This window comes from Diadema antillarum, unplaced genomic scaffold, assembly GCF_040938485.1.
Source record: "Diadema antillarum isolate AM-2024a unplaced genomic scaffold, OU_Dant_1.0 seq00001288_RagTag, whole genome shotgun sequence".
In the NCBI taxonomy this organism is placed as follows: Eukaryota; Metazoa; Echinodermata; class Echinoidea; order Diadematoida; family Diadematidae; genus Diadema; species Diadema antillarum.
In genome coordinates, this window is record NW_027272067.1 from 302,200 (window position 1) to 326,211 (window position 24,012).

Here is a 24,012-nt window from a genome sequence, read left to right on the forward strand (position 1 = left end):
CGGAGAACAGGTGAAACCCCTGCATATAACAAGAAAACCGGAGAACAGGTGAAACCCCTGTATATAACAAGAAAATTGGAAAGTATATATAACAAGAAAATTGAAAGTATATATAACAAGAAAATTGAGAACAGGTGAAACCCCTGTATATAACAAGAAAACAGGAGAACAGGTGAAACCCCTGTATATAACAAAAAATTGGAAAGTATATAAACGAGAAAACAGGAGAACAGGTGAAACCCCTGTATATAACAAGAAAACCAGAGAACAGGTGAAACCCCTGTATATAACAAGAAAACCGGAGAACAGGTGAAACCCCTGTATATAACAAGAAAATTGGAAAGTATATAAACGAGAAAACAGGAGAACAGGTGAAACCCCTGTATATAACAAGAAAACCGGAGAACAGGTGAAACCCCTGTATATAACAAGAAAATTGGAAAGTATACATACAATCAAGAAAACAAGAAACGAGTGAAACCCCTGTATATAAACTGGAACAGAAGCGCAGAGAGTCATAATAAATAAATGCAAAGAGTGATAGTACACAAAAAGTGCAACCAGTGATTTAACTGAATAAGTAGAAGGGGTGGAATTGCAGAATAAGTGTTAAGAGTAATATTGGAGATTAAATACAAAGAGTGATATTACACTAAAAAGAGGAAAGAGTGATATTAGGGATAAACAGAGATCTGAAAGTACGAGTACTAAAAAACATTGTCATTTGTGAATTTGTCTTGGGATATAAATTGTGATAGAGAAAAAACGGGCTTGATTAGAGTAAATACAATCTTATAAAATTGCTATTACATACTTTAGAAATAGGCAAATTTGTAAAAAAAAAGGGAACCAACCTGGGATATTTAAAGTTGCACAAATAGAAGACTGTGATTACAAAGATAAAACTCTATCTGCTCTAACTGAATTTGAATCTTCAGCAAACCTGAATCTTTGATCCTACTCTATCTTGAAAGAACTTGAAATAATTTCAAAGAGAATCAGAGAGAGAGAGAGAGTCTCAGAATCAGAGGCAGAAAGAGTCGGAATCAAAGACAGAAAGAGTTAGAATCAAAGAGAGAAAGAGTAATAAGAGAGGAAGAGTCAGAATTGAGGAGAAAAAGAGTCGAAATCTAACAAAAGAGTTTTAAGGAGTGTTGAATAAAGAGTGCATTCTGTAAAGGAGGTGAAAACTATAAAGCAATCAGAATTGAAGAGAATCATAATTGAAAGAGAATTCTCTTACAGGAGGCGAGAAGTTTGCTGAAAATTTAAAAATAGAAATATAGTCTTGCATCACTTGAGAAACGGTGTCTTGAGTGGGGAATTTACGGTAAAAGAGAATTGAAGAGCGCCATCTTAAGACAAAAGCATTATATGTGGTAAACGTTATTGCGGTAGACAATTTATAAGTCTTCTTCTGGTGGCAAGATAGGTGTACACAAAGATAAGCAAAGGTGCGAGTGCTATAATCGCATTCCTGAAATTGCCGCAGTAGCCATTACTAGCAGGTAATAGACAAAGAGCGTCACCTGTTGGTAGAAACAATTAAGAATACACACATTGCACAAAATAATTTTTCTTGGCAGACAAAAAGCGACACCTATTGGTAGTAACTAATTAAACAACACACCTTGTACAAATAATTTTTCTCGGTAGATAAGAAGCGCCACCTGTTGGTAGAAACATTATAAGGACTGGTGTCACAGCCTCATTGCAAGTACATTGTACAGTGTAATACAGTTCACGTATATATTAGCTTTCAAGGCAATACAATTCTACAATTTTGTTGTCAATTGCAATACAGAGTACCAGGGGTAGACCTGATTCATATAAGTATAGTGATTCAAGGAATATATTGATTGAACAGTACATTTATTTGGTAATAGGTACCTACTTTCAAAGCCCTGTAGTTTGACAATGGAAGCAAGTGAATTCAAGAATGTTATTGGTGATATCCTAGATATCCTCCATAGTTGCGACTTGAGAAATGTAGAGGTCAGTGAATGTGATGCATGTTGTAATGTGATCAATGAAAATGAAAGCAGAGTACCATGTGAGGATTGTGGCAAGCAGTTTCATGTGATGTGTACAGGAACTATTTCTGAGGCTAGACTGTGTGATGCAAGGTTGATTTGGATATGTTCAGCATGTGGAAGCAATAATATTGCCCACCGCATCTTTGACAAAATTGGCATTCCCTGTCATTTCAACAGATATGAGGTTCTCAAAGACATTGGTGATGAAGATTCTGGTGCTGATGTTTCACATTCATCATGCAAGAGCAACCAGAGAAGGAAACCAAGCAAGAGACTGAAAAAGAGGTACCGGTATGTGAAAAGAAAGGACAATGGAATTCTAGAAATGACAAATGTGTGTGTGCAGAAAAGAGCAGATTGTGAGAGAGATGAATCAGATTCGACTTTCATGACAAATCTGACCAAGAGCCAATTTCAGCCATTAGAAACTGCAGTGGATGATGGTTGGATAACTGTGAAATCAAGGAAGACAAAAGTGACTACATCCCAAACAATGACTGACAATCCCAAGACCAAGACCTTTAACAAGAGCTCAGTGAGATCAGTAAATGGTGTGCCTCTCCAACCTGGTGTGACCTACATTGGCAAAGCAATGAAAGCCTACTATCTTGAAAAACAGAAAAGAGCCAAGACCAGCAAGGGCAAGAAATCAAAAGCAGAAACAAAGCAAAAAGAACCTGGTAAACTCGTGAAGCAAAATGTGAATGCAAACTTGGACACAGAACGAAATGATAGTCTGCAGGTATATACTGAATCTGTATTGAATGTATATTCAAAGTGTGTTCAGTCACCTCATGTGATGGCAAAATACACTGAGCAGATCTATGCAAAAACACAGAGAAGTTGGGCTGATGTGGCTAAAAGCACTCCGAATATGAGTGATGAATGTTGTGTACCGAATGGTGATCAGACTACATGTGCCTCTGTCCCTTCCACAGACATTGAAAAAGAAGTTTGGAATGTGAACAGGCTCTATGGAGGTGGAAATGCACGGCAACCAAGAAAGAAAGGTTGTTTCACGAAGATCAACAGACAAAGTGTGCTACCGGAAACAAATGCTGACTCACAGGTGCGTAATAATGGAAAGGTCAAACCTGACATTCCTGAAGGAGAACATGTAGCAAAGAATGAAAAGTTGTGTAAGAATGAAACATCTGACCATGAGGACAGTAATTCCACAAGTAGAGACAACACAAGCTCGAATGATATCTCCAAAGTGAAATGTGACAGAATGCACAATGTGCATGAACTAAACCCATGTTACAGTGGAAGAAAAGATGTTGAAAGTGACAGACAAATATCAGTGAAGGAATTGTTCCCTGTGAATTGTTGTACAGATGTAAGTGTTCACTCTCCATGTCAGAGACCTGTTTCAGCTACACAGTGTGCTGAAGTTTGTAATGAATCAATATTCTTGCCTGAAAGTGAAAAAACTACTAATCCATCTGACTGCATAGTAATGAATGATGATTCTGCGAAAAGTGCTGACCACCACAATTCATATGATGTACAGGAATCAATAGTACATGTATTAGATGATGAACCAGCTGCAAGTGATTTAGAGACTGAAGAACGTGTCTGTAAGCATGTTTCACTCTCAAGTTCTGAATGTGGTAGAAGGCAATCATATCCTATGACCAAAACAATCGCACAAGGAAATTTTAATCAAGGTGATCAACGATTTGGTTACACTGCTGGCAAACAATGTGCATGTAATTCCCTTGTGGCAGTTCTATACACCCAAACAAAGAATGGAATTGAAATGAGATCTCGTGATCTTGATCAGATTCTGACACTTGGGAATGAGTTGTATTATTACATAAAGAAGGATTCACCACTGAATGAAGAGCTTGTAATGATAGATGAATTACCCAAGGAACTTCATATTCTGGATGAAAAATTTCAAATAACCTATGCTGAATCAAAATATGGAGTGTTGGATGGAAATCAAAACAATTTGTCAAATTTTGGTGCTTTGTCATTGAGCCAAGCCTTAGAACAAGAACTATGCAGATATGATGCATGTCTTATGAATTTTGCTGAGAGTACATTTGCAATCATTACACATGACAATGGTTATTATGTATTTGATTCTCATTCCAGAAGTCATGATGGGTACTTGGTACAAGATGGATGCAGTGTCTTGCTTAGCATTTCATCATGGCAAGGTATACAGGTACACTGTTTGAATTTGGCAAAATCAATGGCATGTGATTTACGTACTACTCAGTTTGAACTAACCGGTCTGGCATTAGAATCCAATTCTAAGAAAAATGCATTGACAACTAGTGGCTCCAAGAGATCAAACTCAGTAAATACTGCATGTAGGAATACAAATGATCACAATAGCAACATTTCAAAACATTGTGATCATGTTAAAGGAACTAACAGTGATAGCTGTAAGACTCAAAATGAAACAAAGAAAAACAGAGTAAATGTAAACAGTGATGGCTATGGGAATGAGAATGAAGTTGAATTTGTTTCAGTTGAAAAGACAACAGAAAGAAGAGATCGAAATTTCAAATTTGTGCCGATTACATACGTAGACAAACAGTCTTTGTGCAATAAATTGAATTTCAGTTACAGTGGTACTGCCAATGAATCAATGGAGGATAGAAATGAAAGTTTGTATATTGGGAAACCTGTAAATATCAAGAGAGTTATGGGTGATGGCAACTGCTTTTACAGAAGTATTGCTCATGTAGTTACTGGCAGCGAAAGAAACCATTTCATGCTCAGGAAATCCAATGCGGCACATTTGCTGGAAAAGGGTGATTTATTTAAGAATATAATAGACACAATGAAATATCAGAGTGTCAGGGATTTTGTACTTCAAGAGAAATTGATGGATTTAGGAACATGGGCTGGTCACACAGATATTAGTTCAATGGCACATATGCTAGATCGTGATATATATGTGTATGATGATCGAACAGAAAATTGGCAAATATTGTCTGCAAGAAAACCTGGATACTACAACAAAGTAACAACTGAGAGAGGCATATATATTCTGTTCACTGGAGGCAATCATTTTGACGCAGTGGAAAGTGTAACTACTGTTCTGTCTAGTACTTTGGATGAGAAATTACCTGTATTTCATGTGACTTCAAATACAAGTGTAGAAAACAAGAAGGAAAGTCATGATTTATCATCTAAGATTACTAAAACCCTGACATTAAAGAAATGCAGTGTTAGAATGAGGAAAATGACATCAAAACAAATAATGGCAGCAAACCTGCATGAGGCACAAATTCCATTACAAAACACATGTGAACAGACAGTAAATGTCGATATTGATGCATCTGAGGTGAAACAAGTGGGAGAAATAAAAAGTATTAATCTCAAGTACAATCCTGTGAATAAATTTGATAGAGAGAAGTTTTGTTGCAAATTAGGTATAAAGGTTAATGACAAATGTAGCAGTACTGATATGCAAAAAGATATGGTAGAAAACGATGATATTACTATTCTGTCACAACCATTGACTATCTATAGAATTACTGGTGACGGAAATTGCTTTTACAGAGCTATATCATATGTCACATGTGGCAAGGAAGATTCACACCGTGATGTTCGAAAAGCAGTAGTTAAGCATATTTTACAAAACAAGCAAGATTATGTAAGCCTTTTAAGATCGGGATACACAGATATTGTAAAATACATTGCAAAGGAAAGAGTATTCAACAATGGCACATGGGCTACAGAATTGGAAATAATGGCCTTATCAAATCTACTAGATACTGATGTTCTTATATATGAAGAAAACTGTTCAAAATGGAATTTATTTGGTGCAAGCAAACTTCAGTTTGGAATTGTTACATCACAAAGAGGTATTTACTTGCAACACACAAATGGCAATCATTACGATGTTGTAGAATCTGTGTGTCCAAGGATCCAAACACCAAGTTCATCCCAAAACTTGTCAAGACCACAAAACATTACTGATATGGAAACACCTGTGACAAGAAAGAGAAAACTCACAACAAAGAGGAAACTTACAAAACAAGTAAATGATTGTGAAATCAATGTATTGAACGATGAAGTATTAGAGGATGACATTGAACGTGCAGTTAAAATGAGTAGGCATACTGAAGAATCTGAAGAAGTTCAAACTACTAAGCAAACTACGAAAAGGAGAAAACGAAGAAGAAAAAGTTATTCTAATGTTACTAGACAAAAAAATAGAGATCAAATGAGAGCACGGCGAGAAAAGAAAAAAAGTGAGCAAAGGCAGTTAGAAATAGAATTTTCATCAGATGATCAGCCTTTACTATTCCGCAAACTAAAAGATGCAGTTGCAAAGAAAGTAAAATATCAAACAGATGTAAATTACAGGTTAGAAAAGATAAAGGAAATGAAGAAGAGACAAAAAGACAAGTACTCCTTGGATCCCACTTACAGAGAAATTGTCAAGAAAGCAATGAGCACAAGGATGAAAGGGAGATATCAAAACAATGCTTTATTTAGAGAAAGGCTGAAGAAAATGAGGAGAGTTTGCTATGGAACCAATGTTCTATATAGAGAGAGGCTTAAGAAACTGAGGAAAGCTAGATATCAGAACAATGCTTTATTTAGAGACAGGCTTAAAAAACTGAGAAAAGCTAGATATCAGAACAATGCTTTATTTAGAGACAGGCTTAAAAAACTGAGAAAAGCTAGATATCAAAATGATGCTTCATTCAGAGAGAGGCTTAAAAAACTGAGAAAAGCTAGATATCAAAATGATGCTTCATTCAGAGAGAGGCTTAAGAAACTGAGAAAAGCTAGATATCAAAATGATGCTTCATTCAGAGAGAGGGTTAAGAAACTGAGGAAAGGTAGATATCAAAGTAATGCTTTATTCAGAGAGAGGGTTAAGAAACTGAGGAAAACCAGATATCAGAATGATGCTTCATTCAGAGAGAAACTTAAAAAAATGAAGAAAGCTATTTATCAAAACAATGTTATGTTCAGGGAAAGATATAAGAAATTAATGAGAAAAATTTCGAACATTAAGTACAAGAAAAATTCTGTGTACAGACAGCAGGTTGCAATGAGAAATGTGAAACGAAAAAAGCAAGAAAAAATGAATATGACAAATTGTGATCATGTTTTGAAAAAATTTAGAGAAATTGTTTCACATGGCCCTGAGTATGTATGTTGTGTATGTTTGAAATTATTATTCAAAAATCAAGTATTGAGGTGCACAAAAGCAAAATATAACGATCCGAAATGTGTAAAAGAGGAGTATTTGCATACATGCAGTGATGACTGTGATATTGACTGTCAAATAGTAAAGTCACCAAGAAATTCTTTATGGATTTGTTACACTTGCCACAGGAAATTATTAGCCGGTAATATGCCTGCTGAAGCTAGCAGAAATAACTTAGAATTACATGCTATTCCAGTGGAACTTCAAATTCTGAATCAGTTGGAAACGCATTTGATTGCACTAAACATTCCATTTATGAAAATTTTGAACCTGCCTAAAGGAGGACAATATGGAGTACATGGCCCAGCAGTTTGTGTACCATCACGCACAGATGAAACTGTAAAGATCTTACCTCGAGCAGAGACTGATGATCAATTTATTCGTGTAAAACTGAAGAGGAAACTGTCTTATAAAGGATATTATGAATATCAGTTTGTCAAGAAAAAGAATGTGCTTGCTGCATTGGAATATTTGAAGCAAAATAATAAGTGGTATTCTGATATTGCTATAGATAATGAATGGAGCTCTGATTTATCAGAGAAAAATATTCAAGCAACTTGTGTTAAACCATTGGATTCAAGTGAAACTAATGATGACGATGACGATGTAGAAGATGATCAAGATGGACAATTACAAGGCATTCAATTGGATACATGTTTGCAGAAGGTTGATATGAGGCAAGAAGTGCTTGATCAGTTTTTTGATGATATTATATGCTGTGCACCTTGTGAAAAGAATAGTCCAGTTTCACTGTTGATGGATAAGAGTAATGAGGCAAAATGTTTTCCTGCTCTGTTTCCAACAGGCCAGCCAACATTTCATGATACTAGATTCATTAACGTAACACTTGGTCGTTATTTACATAATCGTCTGATGCATGTAGACAACAGATTTGCAAAAAATACAGAATATATCTTCTATGCTCAGTGTATTTATGAACTGCAACAAATACTCTCAAATGTTTCTATAGCTCTCAGAAAAAGCTCAGAGGAAATAGATAATCCTACATCGCTGCAATGCTCAGATCTAAAAGATGCAAGAAAGGTTCGTGAGATATTGGATTCGAATAAAGGGTATAAATTTCTGAAGCAAATACGGGGAACACCTCCATACTGGCAATCTACACAGAAAGATGTATTAGCAATGGTTAGACAACTTGGAAAGCCTACATGGTTTGCATCATTTTCATCAGCTGAGATGAGATGGCCTGAAGTTATTAATACATTGCTAAATCAACAAGGTGATAGAAGAAAAGCAAATGATTTGGATTGGACAGATAAGTGTAATTTGTTAAAGTCAAATCCAGTAACAGTAGCTCGTATGTTTGATAAACGATTTCATGCATTTTTGAACAAAGTGATTCTTTCCGAGGCAGAACCTATTGGCAAGATAATTGACTACTTTTACAGAATTGAATTTCAACAGAGAGGATCTCCCCACACACACTGCTTATTCTGGGTTGAAACTGCACCTTACTTGGGTATCGACAAAGATGAAACTGTCATAGATTTTGTTGATAAATACATTTCATGCAACATTCCATGTGAGGATGAAGATGAGGAACTATATGAAATAGTGAAGAATGTTCAGCTTCATTCAAAGAAACATTCAAAATCATGCAAGAAAAAGGGAACTGCCTGTAGATTTAATTTTCCAAGACCAGCTTCTGTGAAAACATTTGTTGTGAATCCTAAAGTTAATCCAGAAGTTACTGATGAAGCTCAAGATATTCTGTCTACAGTAAAGAATTCTTCATGTATGGAAGGGAAATATGATAATGCTAGACAGCTCTTTGAAGCTCTTGGGATGTCTCAAAAGGAATTTGAAGATGCCTATAATTCTGTAGCTACAAAAGAAGATATAGTCATGAGAAGAGATCCAAAAGATATATGGGTGAATCAATACAATCCATTCTTACTCAGAGCATGGAATGCCAATATGGATTTGCAGTATATAACAAATGAATATGCCTGTGTTGTTTATGTTGTGTCATACATGTCAAAAGCAGAAAGGGAGATGGGCTTGCTCTTGAAAAATGCAGAAAGTGAAATGAAAGAAGGCAATGAAGATGCTCGAAAAAGTATGAGAGAAATAGGACATGTGTATATGCAAAACCGTGAAGTTTCAGCGCAAGAAAGTGTGTATCGTGTTTGTAGCCTGAGATTGAAAGAGTGTTCAAGAAAAGTTGAGTTTATACCTGTTGGACCAAACCCGGTGAGAATGAGTTTACCATTGAGTGTTATTCAGAGCAGACGAGACGATGATGATAGGAGTCCATGGATGCCGAACAGAATTGATAAATATAAAGCCCGACCTGATGGTTTTGAATTTGAAAATATGTGTTTAGCCACATTTTGTTCTAAGTATAGACTACTCAGTGAATCTGATATGAAGGGTAAGAAACAGAAACAGAATGTATTCAAATTGAGAGATCAGCTGGGCTATGTACAAAAGCGATCAAGAACCAATGATGCCGTAGTGAGATATCCTCGCTTTTCACCGACTGTAACCCCAGAAAAATATTATCAGAGTATACTGCAACTATATTTGCCATTCCGTACTGATAAACAGTTAAAACCTGATCAATTTTTGACATACCAGGAATTTTATCAAACTGGATCTGTACAAATGTTTAATAAGAGTCTGGAAAGTGTCAAAAGTATTGTCAATGAAAATCTCAGGCAGTATGAAAAAAATGCTGATACAATTGATCAAGCACAAGAATATCTTGAGAAATTTGGTCCACAAGAAGATGCATGGGGATTACTCTGTCCAGAAACAGAAGTTGAAAGACATGAAACAGCTAAAATCCATGTAGAAGTTGAAGATGCTGACAATGAACTTAGAATCCCAGATCTTGAGTCTAAATCTCAGGAGAAAGAGTCATATGGCATAGAATTTCGATCATGTAGCATTTCAAAAGAAGACAGTAATGTCTTATTAAGAACTTTAAATAGCAAGCAGCAAAAGGTGTTCTACAAAATACGACAATGGTGTCTTGACAGAGTTAATGGAAAAGAACATACAACATTTCAGATATTTGTGACAGGTGGTGCTGGAACAGGAAAAAGTCATCTAGTGAAATGCATATGTAATGAAGGGACAAGAATTCTTAGTAGAATGATGCATAATCCAGATGATATTTCAATTATGAAAGTAGCTCCAACTGGAATTGCAGCTTACAACATTAATGGTAGTACTATTCATAATGCTCTGTCCATACCCATTTCTGCTACACTACCATACCAACCCCTTGGAGAAGAAAAGATAAGTCATCTACGTAGTCAGCTGGGTCAACTACAGATACTTATAATTGATGAAATATCAATGGTTGATCAGAAGCTATTGTGGTATATACATGGACGTTTAAGGCAAATAAAGCAGACACGTGATGATGCTCCATTTGGAAAGGTTTCAGTTATTGCAGTTGGAGATTTCTATCAGTTACCTCCAGTAAAAGGTACTCCTTTGTATAAAGATACATTCCAAAGTTCTTTATGGACGGACAACTTCTCTATGATTAACTTGGATGAAATAATGAGACAAAAGGGTGATGCAGAGTTTGCTGTTCTTTTGAACAAATTAAGGATTAAAGGAAAGAAAGATGAATTATCTAGTGATGATATAGCAGTTCTTCAATCATGCCAAACTGGAGAACAGTGTGAGGATGCATTGCATATATATTCTTCAAACAAACAAGTAAATGACTGGAATAAAATAATGCTTCACAAGAAATGCACAAATATCATATGTATTGATGCAGAAGATTCTGAACTTGGTCATGAGGGTAAATGCAAAACATGTGACAAACCACGGAGATGGACTAAAGCTTCTTTGCTACCGTATCTTTGGATTGCTGAAAATTGTAGAGTAATGCTCATCAAAAATGTGAATGTGACCAAAGGCTTATCAAATGGCTGCATTGGCACTGTAACTGACATAATAAGAGTAAATGAAAATGCAAGACCCACAACTGTGCTGGTAAAATTTGACAATGAAAAAGTAGGAACTCAGGCAATACAAATGCAACAGGAATCAATTGGAAAAAAATATACTAGGAAACAATTTCCCTTGAAATTAGCATACGCATGCACAATACATAAAGTACAAGGCATGACAATGGAAAAAGCTGTTGTTTCTCTGAAAAATATATTTTTGCCCGGACAAGCATATGTAGCTCTGAGTCGTGTTACATCATTATGTGGACTAACAATAGACGATTTTGATCCAAAAGTTATGTATTGCAATCCAGCTGTTAAAGAAAGTTTAGAGAACATGCCAACATTTGTTGATGAAAAGAACATTGACAATGATATCTCCATTGCAACTATGAGTATAATGTTACATAACATTCAAGGTCTTAAAGCACATTTCAAAGATATCCAATCAAATTTCCTACTTAAAATTGTTGATATTATTTGTTTAACTGAAACTTGGCTTAATGATGACATTTTTGATGTGAATTTAGATCAGTTTAAAATGTACAATCAGCCTCGGTCAAAATCTTACTCGGATGAAAGTCCCTTATTTTCTGCACTGAAAAATCAATCACATGGTGGAGTTGCAGTATATAGTAAAATTAAATCTATTAGTAGGCTGGGTTTACATGTCAATAATCTGGAATATATTACATTTGCAGTAGCTTGTCCTTCATGTCTCATTTCAGTGATATATAGACCTCCTAGATATGACAAGAAACAATTTTGTGAGAAACTGAAGAGATTACTCATAGAATTGCAGCAAAGAAGTACAAAATGCATAGTTATTGGTGACTTCAATGAAAATCTGAGACAAGGTTCAAGTGATTCATGTGTGCATAAATTGATGTGTTCTTATGGATATCAACAACATGTACGTGATGCAACGACAGAAGGTGATACATTGATTGATCATGTATATAGCACAGGTATAGATACACTTCATGCTGAAGTTATTCCCCTTTACTACAGTTACCATGAGGCTATTAGAATACAATTTTGATGAGTGCTATTGTGAGTTTATGCAAAGTAATGTGGTGTATGTACTCAAATCAACTAACATTTATTTTCATTTGTTGTCATATTTTCTTTTGTAATCCAGAGGATGTGGTAAACAGAAGTGAGTGTCAATGGGAGAGAGTATACAACAATAAAAAAAAAAACCTTAGTAGTAGTGATACATTATAATCAATACTGAAGTGAATGAAGTAAAAAAAAAAAAAAAAAAAAAAAAAAAAAAAATATATATATATATATATATATATATATATATATATGAATATATGCAATGAGCAAAACATGTAAAGCATGGAAGGATCCACTGAAACATGCTTGTGAATATGAAGCAAGTCTTCAACAAAAGTAAGACTATTTCAGAAAACACTGACATTATAAGACAAAAAAGTGACAAGACGACTGTAATATTAAGACATGAGAATAGACAAGAACATATGACAGATATAATGATATTAGTTTGATCGTTTATTGAAAGAAATATTGTGATCCATGACAATGAGAAACGAAAAGATGAGAATTGTATCATAGCAGAAATTACTTAGAGACTAATCCTGGCCGTAAATGAGTTTTGGTTTATAGTGGTATTAATAGGATATTAGGTGACAGATGATGTAGATTCTAGATGACAGTTACCAATTTTGTTTCAAAGTAGTTGCTAATGACAGTTACTTTTGTCAGGAAATCAAAGCTCTAAAATATGTTCATTGCAGCGTACAAGTAATACAACGTAGAACAGAAATAAAATGAATGAGAACTGATATACAACTGAAGTAAGACAAAGAACAGACATGAGACAGACACAGAACAGCAATATAATATAGCCTAAAAGATTATTGTGTCTGCTGTAGGAACTAGATTTTGCAAACTGATCATCTGAGGAAAATGTACTGTGTTCTAATGCAAAAAGTTAAATGCTAAGGATAAGCTTTCTTGATTGTGTCATAGGTGTCAAGAGCAGTGGCGGATCCAAGCAGGGAGGCACTGGGCTCACACCCCCTTTATGGGATTCATGGATCTGCCTCTGATGAGAAGAAGTTTTAAATCAAGAGAAAGGAGGTAATGAAACAAAGTAAGAGATGTGGGTGTATGCAAAATTCTAATTTACATTGATGTGTTGTAATTTATATCAACGAATACTTCATAATAAAACACAGAGTGACACCTATGACTGATCATGTTTTTAGCACAGGATTCGAATCAATAAAGTTTGTGGTATATATCACAAGTTTTGAAACCCTTCACATAAATCATTTTAACCAGTTTAAGTGCTCAGACCCCCTGTTTCCTCAAAGTTTGTATTGATTGATTGCTATCATTTATTAGTCTTTTGCCAGCCATTGTGCGAACAAGAGAGCTGGCAAAATAACATAAGTTTTGGATTATATCTATGTGATCAACATCCAGTGGCTTTTCTTTTGCCTGTTGAAGGTTGAACTGGCCTGTGTTTGTGCCTGACATGTCGTCTTTTCATCCAAGTGTTTCAGAGGTGAGTCTTTCTGTTCTTGAAACCTCTCCATTTCAGCACACTCAAGCCAAAGGCTTAAGTGAGCTATTGCGATCACTCGTCATCTGACATCCGCCGGTGCGTTGTCTACCGTGCATCATGCTTAAACTTTTTACATGGCCATCTTTCTTCATTAAAACTCCATGACCACGTTTCACTGAACTTCCCTGGCAACGTGCATTCGGGGATAGGATGTCAATTCAGATGGGCACCATTTCACATCTGGTTGGCCCCCCAAGTTGAAAAAATCTTTAAAATTTCTTTTCTTTACAGCCAAAAGTTACACAGCCAAGTTATTACTGGTTTGTACACTGATGGTTGTAGTTTCATGTTCGTTCATATCAAAATAAGGGGTGACCCCATTGGCATCCAAGGGAAGGGTGGGAGGGGTCCAAATAGGAGCCTAAATTCTACACGTTGATCTTTTTGAAAACCATATGATTGAGCTTCACCAAATTTGGTGGGCTCAAAGGCCCCAAAATTAAGGACTCTTTAAAAATCTTCTCTAGAACCAGAAGTGATAGAGCGAACTTAATACTGTACTTTGAGTTCGTACATTGATGGTTGTTATTGTAAGTTACATGTAAGTTGTTCATGGCAGAATGGGGGGGGGGGGGGGGGAATTGAGGGGGTTAAATGGGGACGTAAATTTTACGTGTTCATTTTCTTTTTGGAAAACTCCCTGGTAGGTACAGTAACATGGAATTAAGGAATTTTCCACATACACAAATAGGATTAGAATGATAGATTTGTCAGTATTTTTTTCTTCCAACTGCATAGTCAAACTTTGTACATACAGTGTATTTGACAGGTATTTTCACTAGTGTGACAGAATATGCAAATGGACACCATATCCCCAGCTCTCAATGCTACCCTACCCCCTCTACCTTTGTGACTTTGCTATGTTTGAGGTTAGAGTCTGCAAGATTACTTGGAAGGTGAACATGCGATACTTGGGTGAGCACAAGATCCTGCATTTCTTGTTTCTATACCTTCTTTAAATAGGTGCTATAATTTTTGAGAAAAGCAGGTTCAGTTTTACTCAATGTTTAGACTAGATACTGAGTAAAATAGAATGTGTGTTCCAGAGTTTTGTGAAATGCAATATGCACAAATATGTATGTATGTACAGAGGAATAAGCCAATTGTCCATGGCTTAAAGCATGGTTTCAATTGTACCACCTTTGTGAATTCGGGCCAATGTGTCTGAATTACATACAAGAAAGCATTTTGATGTTAAAGTCCATATCAATAACAGGTATCACATGATATATGTTTACTTTTTTCCCAGTGGACAACAAATATCATTTTTATGCTAATATTTCAGTGATGTTGAAAGAGGAATTTCCAGCATTAGTAACAGTATGTCTCCCATGTCTTTTTGGCCAGGTCACGCTCAATGGAGAGAGCATGCTAGCTTTGCATTGTTCTCTTGATGTGATACAGGGACTAAGAGTCTACTGGTTAAAGGCCCAAATGAATCAGACCATCTGTGGATCATGTCTATCTCAACTGTGTGGATGACTGTCAACCCTTGAGATGGAGAACAGCAATGAGAACCCAGGGAGGGGAATAAAAAGTGTCCATCCTGGACACTAGAGAGGGTTGGTTGCAAAAATGGAGTGGACAGTTGTGGTCATTGTGGCTCCCAGAAGGTTCAAGTTTCAGTGATGATTCCACATTGTTTGTCAGTGCATCTGTGAAGGAAGAAATTGTATTTATGTTAATCATGTTTGTTTAAGACAAGCAGTATATGTGTGTGATGCTAGGAATTAGGAGAAAGTACACAATATTCTGTCTCCATAAGGAGACATCACTTGAAAAATTTCATGATGTGTCACACACCAAGCATAATATGGTATTTTGAAAACCCAATATTACAGGAAACACCGTGATATAACATTTGTGGTGTGTAAGATTACAGTGAAAGCTGTGCTTCAGCTGCACACTTCTATTTTGATTTCATTCAATGTATCTCGAAGAGTCAAATGATTCAGATTTTTATGTATACTGATGTGTTACAGAGTTATGTTAGCAGATGCAAAGACAGTATATCAAAACTCAACCGGCCAGTCGCAGGAAAACTGTTGATCAAATATTCGGTTTATGTCAACTGATTTGTGTTAAAACAACGGAATTTGTGTTCTGTTGTATTCATGAAAAAATGTTGAGTGACAGTGAGGCCTAAAGAAGCCAAAATATAATGTCCTTTTTGTCAATTGATAACCTGTATATGTATTTAGTTACAGAGTGACGGAGTCACATTTGCGTGTCGAGTATGATATTGATATTTTCCAGAGTAATTTGCACATGTATCATAACATCCTATAACGGGTGACAATACATATGTGTGAAGGGACAATTAAAGAAATGTCCCTATGGTTAAATTTTTAGCTCACCTGAGCCGAAGGCTCAAGTGAGCTATTGCGATCGCTCTTCGTCCGGCGTCCGTCGTGCGTCGTCCGTCGTGCGTCGTCCGTCGTGCGTCGTGCGTCGTCCGTCATGCGTAAACTTTTTACATTTTCATCTTCTTGAGAACCCCATGACCGTTTTCACCAAACTTGGCAGGTAGCATCCCTAGGGGGGTAGGATCTCAATTTGTTCAAATGGGCACCATGGCCCACCTGGGGGGCCCCAGGGGGGCCCAAACACCCTAAAATTAAGGAATCTTTAAAAATCTTCTTCTCTAGAACCAGAAGTGATAGAGCTTAGTTAATACTATGAGTTAGTACATTGATGACTGTAGTTTCAAGTTTGTTCATGGGGGAATCAGGGGTGCCCCCCTTGGGACCCAGGGGAGGGGGATGGGGAGGGGTCCTAATGGGGCCTAAATCGTACATTTTCATATTCACTTTGATATCCCCATGTCTGATTTCCACCAAACTTGATAGGTAGCATCCCTAGGGGGATAGGATCTCAATTTGTTCAAATGGGCACCATGGCCCACCTGGAGGGCCCCCAGGGGGACCCAAACCCCCTAACATTAAGGAATCTTTAAAAATCTTCTAGAACCAGAAGTGATAGGGCTTAGATAACACTATGAGTTAGTACATTGATGACTGTAGTTTCAAGTTTGTTCATGGGATTGGCGGAATCAGGGGTACCCCCCCCCCCCCTCCCTTGGGACCCAGGAGAAGGGATGGAGAGAAGTCCTACACTACAGTTGTAATGGGGCCTGAATTGTACACGTTCATCTTCTTCTTAAAAACCTCATGATTAATTTTGACCAAACTTAGCAGGTAGCATCCCTCGGGGGATAGAATCTCAATTCCTTCAAATGGGCACCATGTCCCTCTTGGGGGGCCCCTATGGGGCCCACCTCCCACCCCTCCCCCTCCCACATTAAGGAATATTTAAAATCTTCTACTCTAGAACCAGAAATGATAAAGCATAGTTAATACATACCATGAGTTTGTACATTGATGACTTTACGTGTAGTTCCAAGTTTGTTCATTGCAGATCCAGGGCTGCTTGCCCCCCCCCCCCCCACCCTGGAGTTGAGGGGGGGGGGGGATCCATATGCAGACCTAAGTTTCCAATGTTCTCAGGTAAGAGTGTGCAAGAATGCATGGAAGGTGAAATTGCGATACTCGGGTGAGCGCGTGACCCGCGGGTCTCTTGTTGTTGTTGTTTTGGCCAACTTACGAAGCAAAGTTGACGTAAGTAAAAGATCTTTATTAGTAAGTACATTGAGCAGATGTACACATGTGTCATAGTGTTTAAATACAATTTTGTTATAATCAAGGGATGCATGCTGTTACCTCATTAAGTCAAACTCCAGTGATAGTTCGTACTCAAGAAAGAGACATATCTTTGCAACGGTCAGCACAATTTCATGATGAAAGTGTATGTTTGGTTTCCACATTTAAAGATGAAGTGTATGTGTTAAAGAAAAAGAAAAAAATACATATATTATACACTATACTATACATGCCTGAAGTTATGTAAGTTTATTGGTCCAGCATGTGAGGATATATTTACAGCCAAGACTACCAGAAAGCACAGTCTCAGTCAAAATATTGATACTACTGAAGAAATGATTGAGTACATCTATTGTAATCTTTCCAGATTATGTGCACCTGTATGTGCACCCGTTGAAAATAATTTCACATGTGGATTACTGTTGACATTGCATAATTATTGTATTTACATGTTTTGTAGGGGGCTTGTTAAATTTTTCATGTACATGTATTGTTCTAAAAGTGGGTGATTGATGCCAGAGTTTTAACTAATTCTGATTTAAAGGCTCAAAATCAGTCATTACAAGTGTAGTATGCCAGGTGATGTTTCAAGAAAGCAACTCAAAACTATTTGAGTTTGTAATTGTGTAAGCTGAATAACACACAAGAACAGTGAAGTAAGCCTTACAATGAAGGTGTTTATAGTTGAAAAGTTACATTCAAAACTTTCCTGTTCTTGGGGGGGGGGGGGGAGAGAGGCGTGATGGAGAACAGCAATGAGAACCCAGGGAGGGGAATAAAAAGTGTCCATCCTGGACACTAGAGAGGGTTGGTTGCAAAAATGGAGTGGACAGTTGTGGTCATTGTGGCTCCCAGAAGGTTCAAGTTTCTATGTTGATTCCAGATTGTTTGTCGGTGCATGGCATGGTTTTGTTGGTGCATGACAAGCCCACATCAAACTTTATGGCTTATGCAAGACACCTTCATATCAGATAACACTAGATGAGCAACTTCATAGTGTCTTGGAATTTCCTGCATCTTCACTCCGTAGTATTTCTAAGAGCAGTCAACAATATTCATCATAAATGCAAAAGTATAATAAATCTCATGTATTTTATTTCATGTTAAATGCTTAGTGTGAGTTGATTTGTAAAGCATTGTGGGCAAATTGTTAAGTGTTTTTTTTTTTCTTACTAATATCAATTACATTGTTGTATCATTGAATCTGTATTCATATTGCCAACTTTGTGAATTGTGGTTCATAACTTTTGTTGCCTATGTCTGTTTCTGACCAAACGTGCCTGGAAGATGTCCCTTGGGGAGTTGAGGTTCATCACAAGGTTGAAAATCACTGACAGGGGTCAACAAACTTTTAGGGCCCAATGTTACATTTTTACAGTGTGTTTTGATAATGGCTTAACAGTTTTGATCCCTATATCTGTTTTTGACCAAACTTGGCTGGTAAATGTCCCTTGGGAAGTTAAGGTCAAAGGTCATAGGTGGGGTCAATGAACTTCCAAGAGTTAGAAAAGCATTAATTTTGTCTATGCTAATGAGCAAGACATATTTTGTCACTTATTTTGTGATTACATTGTAATGTAAGTCATTTGTGTAGATTGTGGGGAAATTTACCAACAGGAAGAATTTTATGACTGAAAATCAAGTTAGTAGATGCATGTACTAGAAATAAAATGGTTTATTTATATGTTAGAGTTTTAGAGAAGATTCTTATACATGTATTGTTAAATTACACATACTATTCACATGTACTGGCAAATATTTGCTAGGTATACCAACATACAACATGCAGTAAGATTATGATGTATGTAATCTGTATTGTTTCTTTTTCCCTGAGCATGACATACCCTTTTGGATATGGAAGTTCTGAGAATGCACACTCAGTGTATTCACAGTTCTAAGCAATATTTCGTGATCATAAAGACAAACTTAAAAGAGCATAATACATTGCACTTTGCTGGGTTTATATCAGAGTGAGTTGAATAAGAAGAAATGGTTACTTTGCTCTAAGAGTTGTACTCATCTGTAGTTTGATACATTTGTAGTAGAGGTGCTGTGTATACTCTGAGCTGAATCAAGCAAATAAAGGTTTGAATAGGTACATTACTCACATAATACGTATATCATGTTTTATATGAAATAAGGAGTTATTATTTTGGTTACAATGTCATGTAAAATGAATGAAGGATACCAAGACTATGGTAGATATTGACCACCATCATTGAAACCTCAGAGACAGTTTAAAGTCAGTTGGTGCAAGGTGGCCACAACTGACGCCAGTCCTTCTTTGTGCTTTGATGAAATAAGAAATGAAGGGGTAATGTCTCTAACAGTGACTCATTGTAAAAAGAATGACATGTGTGCTTGTGCAAGTGCCATAGTTTGTGTGAGACACCTGTTCATTGGCAAGTCCAGAAAGGGGGGGGGGGGGCGTAGGGGGAGCACATCGGGCATGTGACCTCTCTTTATTATTTGTTTAAACAAAAGAAATAAAATGTAAAAAATGGGAGGAGCGTGTGCATCTTCCCCATTTAGTTTTGTAAAGGTGCCCCCTTTAAGGAATTCCTGGATCTGTTCCTGCTGTTATGGTGCACTTAAGATCATAGATCTTCAAATTTGTATGCATCCATAGAAAGAGGAATAAATTCTGTTTAACCAGTGACCTAAGACCAATGACTCCTTTTCCCTCATTTTTGTGACAGCAAGTACAACACCTAATGAACATCATGTGACGATATCCAAACCACACACACAGGCTACACAAAGAGGTGAATCTTTATTACAAAATTTACTCGAAAGGACATGCAAATGGAACACATTCCAGACGTATATGTACAGACATTTTGCTTTGATTGGTCACACCATTTGAAATAGGAGTAAGAAGCAGTCCCCTATCGTAATTGAAATTCTGTGTGCATTGAAAGAATGCATCGTGACATTGATACGCTGCACACGCGTGTCCTACATCAGCTCTCGCTTAGCCAACATCAACACCTGGTCATGAGATTAATGTGAGGGAGAAAAATGAAAACATCACTATGAAGGGTTTTATACTTGGGGATAAGATACAGTACTGTATTTATCATGTCTTTTAAGCAGTTTTTGTGTGTGTGTATGTGTATGTGTGTGTGTGTGTTCATTGGACATGATTTAACTGTATAAGAGTTACAGGGAAATAGTAGTTGTCGACAATTAAATGAAATAATGTTTCCAACGGATGACTAAGTTTTTACGTCCCGTACAACACATGTAGACCTATCACAAACTTTATGTCCTTACCTATCAAAAAATGCACCACTCTAATATGCTTGCATGCAAGGCATGCAAGAGTTCATTCCAATCTGCATACACCTGCAGGCATTACTGTAGTGATTCTGATTTATGAGACTAAGCTACTCACTTGCAAAGCTTCGCCTGCTCAAACGTGTATACAAGGTTAAATAGTACAAGAAGTAAAGATGAACACAGAATGGAGCAAATCCTGATTGCGGAACAGTGTAATGTACCATCCACAGCTAGACATGATTTGAGACAAAACACAAAAGCGAACTTGCTTAAAATGAGCATATTAGGGAAAAATATCTGCGAATGAAGTTGTTGCTGATGTTTAAGGGTTCATTGAAAGTCCCCTAGACCTGAATGTGAGAATTCATTATCACTCGGTCTGTTCTCAGCCGTAGGAAAATATCTTTATCAGTATTACATTTTAGGAATGGAAAGAGACATGTATGGAAAAGACAGGGAGAGAGAGAGAGAGGGAGAAAGGGTGAGAGACAATACAATTCAGACTTTTTTGTAATTATTAATGATTTTTCTATTCTGCTTACTATATATTCCATTACAACACAACTTATTATTAGACGGGGAAGATTCCATGTAGGCCTTTACAGTAAATAGGGTCATGACGTTTAACTGGATATGTTGCTATTTGTATCTCATGTATTTTCATCGCATACAAGGGAATTCCAACAATTCTAAAATGGAAAGGGCATACTATGCTAACATACCCAGAGACGAATTGAAAATATTATATCTGTGAACCTCATTTTTCAAATGAAGATGGTATCCGAGGAGAAAAGCCATTTCTTATGAAATGATCCTCTTGACAAGATCTACATTTGTCCAAAATTTGGAGGCAATATGCCATGTATTTACCAAGATACAGGACGGAATGTGATCCTTCACCTTACTTTAGCAGCCAAAATAGCGTCTGATTAAGAAGTTGTTATTTCATGAAACGATCCATATATACCATGGGCGAAATGGTTACAAACTATGGGAGTAACAGGGCATGTAATTACCAAGATACATCACAAATGAGTCTTGACCCTTAACCCTATATACCTCGCACAGCCTATGGCATCCGAGTCAAAAGTCTTTGTTATGTTATGAAATGATCCAGGCACCTTGGTCCATACAAAATCTGGCCCCGATTGAGCATTAAGCAAGAAATCAAGAGTATTTGACCTTTGAACCTCATTTGCACAGCCTAAATGGCGTCCGACCAAAGCGTCGTTATTTCACAAAATGATTTATCGAGGTCCATGTGTGTGTAAAATATGATGGTGATATATACACTTATGAGATTACAGATTGAAGTATATTTGACCTTTGATCCCACCTTACACAGCCAAGATGACATCTGAGCAAAAAGTTGTTATTTTGTGAAATGATTCTTGCAACATGTTCCTTACGTGTGCAAAATATGGGAAAGATAGGACGTGCATTTACCAAGATACAGGATTTAACACTTTTGACCTTTGACCCTAATTTACTTACCCAAGATGGTGTCCGATCAAGTAGTCGTTATTTTATGAAATAAATTACCTGACATGAACTAAACATGTGCAAAATATGGGGGTGATAGCTATTGTTGTTGGTGATCTATTGCACAGAAAGTAGAAGAAAGAAAGAAAAATAAAAAAAGATTAAGTTATTTATATGAATTTGAAGGAGAAGCATAAAAAATCAGAAAAAGACAAAGTTAGGAAGGTTGAATAAGATTAACTAAAGAAAAAGATGAAAAAAGGTGTTTAAAAAATTCAAAAAAAAAATATTGGCAGGGATGAGCCTCGAACCGGGGACCTTAGGATTACGAGTCGGATGCGCTATGCACTGACCTATTTCATCCTCCATAGGCCCTGTGTATTAAGCAAAATGACGATGCATCGAAGCCAAGTGCCAATTTTAACCAAGTTTTTCGACGTGATGCCAGCGTCGTATGAAAAAACGGAGGGCACAATAGCGATAGCTCAAAGTCTCAGCTACAACATATTAAAATCTTGGAGAAATTCACCGAAGCATAAGTGAGCTAGTGCTCGAAAAAGACAGTCATGTCAATTTTCACTGCCAGAAAAACTGCTCTCCCATAGAGATAACACGTAAACTGGTCAAATTTGACAAGATTACTTTTAATCCATTTTTACGAGGTGATGCCGCCATCCAATCAAAATGTTGTAATTACATTAATGAAAGAACATTTAATAAGCTACAACATACTGAAATCTGGGTGAAAATTGGCAAAGGATAAGTGAGATACGCCCAAGTAAACTTGAAAATTGATGACGTCATTTTGAAAATTTACTTTTTTTACTTTATCAAGAAATTTGATATCTTTTAATCACTTTTTCAGTATCGCCAACCCATAAACTGACATGTACAACTCATCAGCTTTCAGAATATGTAAAGAAAATTGGGGGTCACCGTCCATCCTGACGAGTAAAATCGGATTTAAAATTGGCGGTTTTGGGGCATTGTTGTACTGTATATCGCCATTGACGCGCGCGCGGAATTTCAACTTTGACAGTCCCGTATGACGTCATATTGAGTCGGATTGACTTGAAAATTGCTAGAAATATTCCTTGACTTTTCAGACATCCGATAAATGTAAAAAATCGGGAAATTTCTGTTGCATATGAGCTGTACGTGCGTATATGTGCGCGCGCGTACGCGTCCGTCCAATTTTTTCAATTTTTCAAAAAATGCTCCAAATGGTCTGAAACGTATGCAAAAAAATTTTGAGCTTGATTGGAGCATACAAATATTTCAACGCGCGCGTACGCGCACGTCTTTACGATGCGAGGAATTCTGAAAATATGGGTAGAATTCCCTTGAATTGAAATTTATGTGACGTAAATTTCATTGAGAAATTCCACTCCATTAATGAGATATGATTGAAAATGTGTTTTCATATAATGACGTCATAGTGACGTCACGGTCGACTGATCACTACGATTTTACTTGACATGCCGTCTTTGGGACATGATACACATATGGTATAAGTTTGACATTCATAGGCAATGCACTTTCTGAGCTAATCTCTACACAACTTTTGCGGAGAAATAAAGAAGAAGAAGAAGAAGAAGAAGAAGAACAAAGAATCAGTACAGATACAGAAGGTGACCCGAGAGGATTCTCGGATCACCTAAAAAGAAACGAGACATGAAAACTCGTCACATTGAGGACGAGTTAGGTGATACGCTTGTGGTCATCAGATGACAGTCATCTGTGATCGACAAAGAAAAGAATGTGATATAGGCACCTTGAAGTTATATTGAGCGTGCATGCGAAACCGTTTCTGTAACCACTC

At 36.8% G+C, this 24,012-nt stretch overlaps 1 protein-coding gene across 1 annotated transcript; it reads left to right on the forward strand.

The window, feature by feature from the left end:
- Positions 1-396: 396 nt before the first annotated feature.
- Positions 397-13,246, forward strand: LOC139707948 (uncharacterized). The gene is made up of 4 exons (XM_071619942.1): positions 397-2,321; positions 2,975-3,105; positions 4,140-11,428; positions 13,167-13,246. Exons 2-4 carry the CDS (start codon positions 3,011-3,013, stop codon positions 13,244-13,246), a joined length of 7,464 nt encoding a protein of 2,487 aa, XP_071476043.1. The 5' UTR covers positions 397-2,321; positions 2,975-3,010.
- Positions 13,247-24,012: the final 10,766 nt, after the last annotated feature.

Excerpts from the sequence above, each read along its gene's own strand:
- LOC139707948 (XM_071619942.1), top strand. The coding sequence starts at position 3,011 with ATGGAGGTGGAAATGCACGGCAACCAAGAAAGAAAGGTTGTTTCACGA. Across the intron at positions 3,106-4,139 it reads AAACAAATGCTGACTCACAG|AAGTCATGATGGGTACTTGG; the intron begins GTGCGTAATAAT and ends TTCTCATTCCAG. Across the intron at positions 11,429-13,166 it reads GAGTCGTGTTACATCATTAT|GTGTCAAGAGCAGTGGCGGA; the intron begins GTGGACTAACAA and ends ATTGTGTCATAG.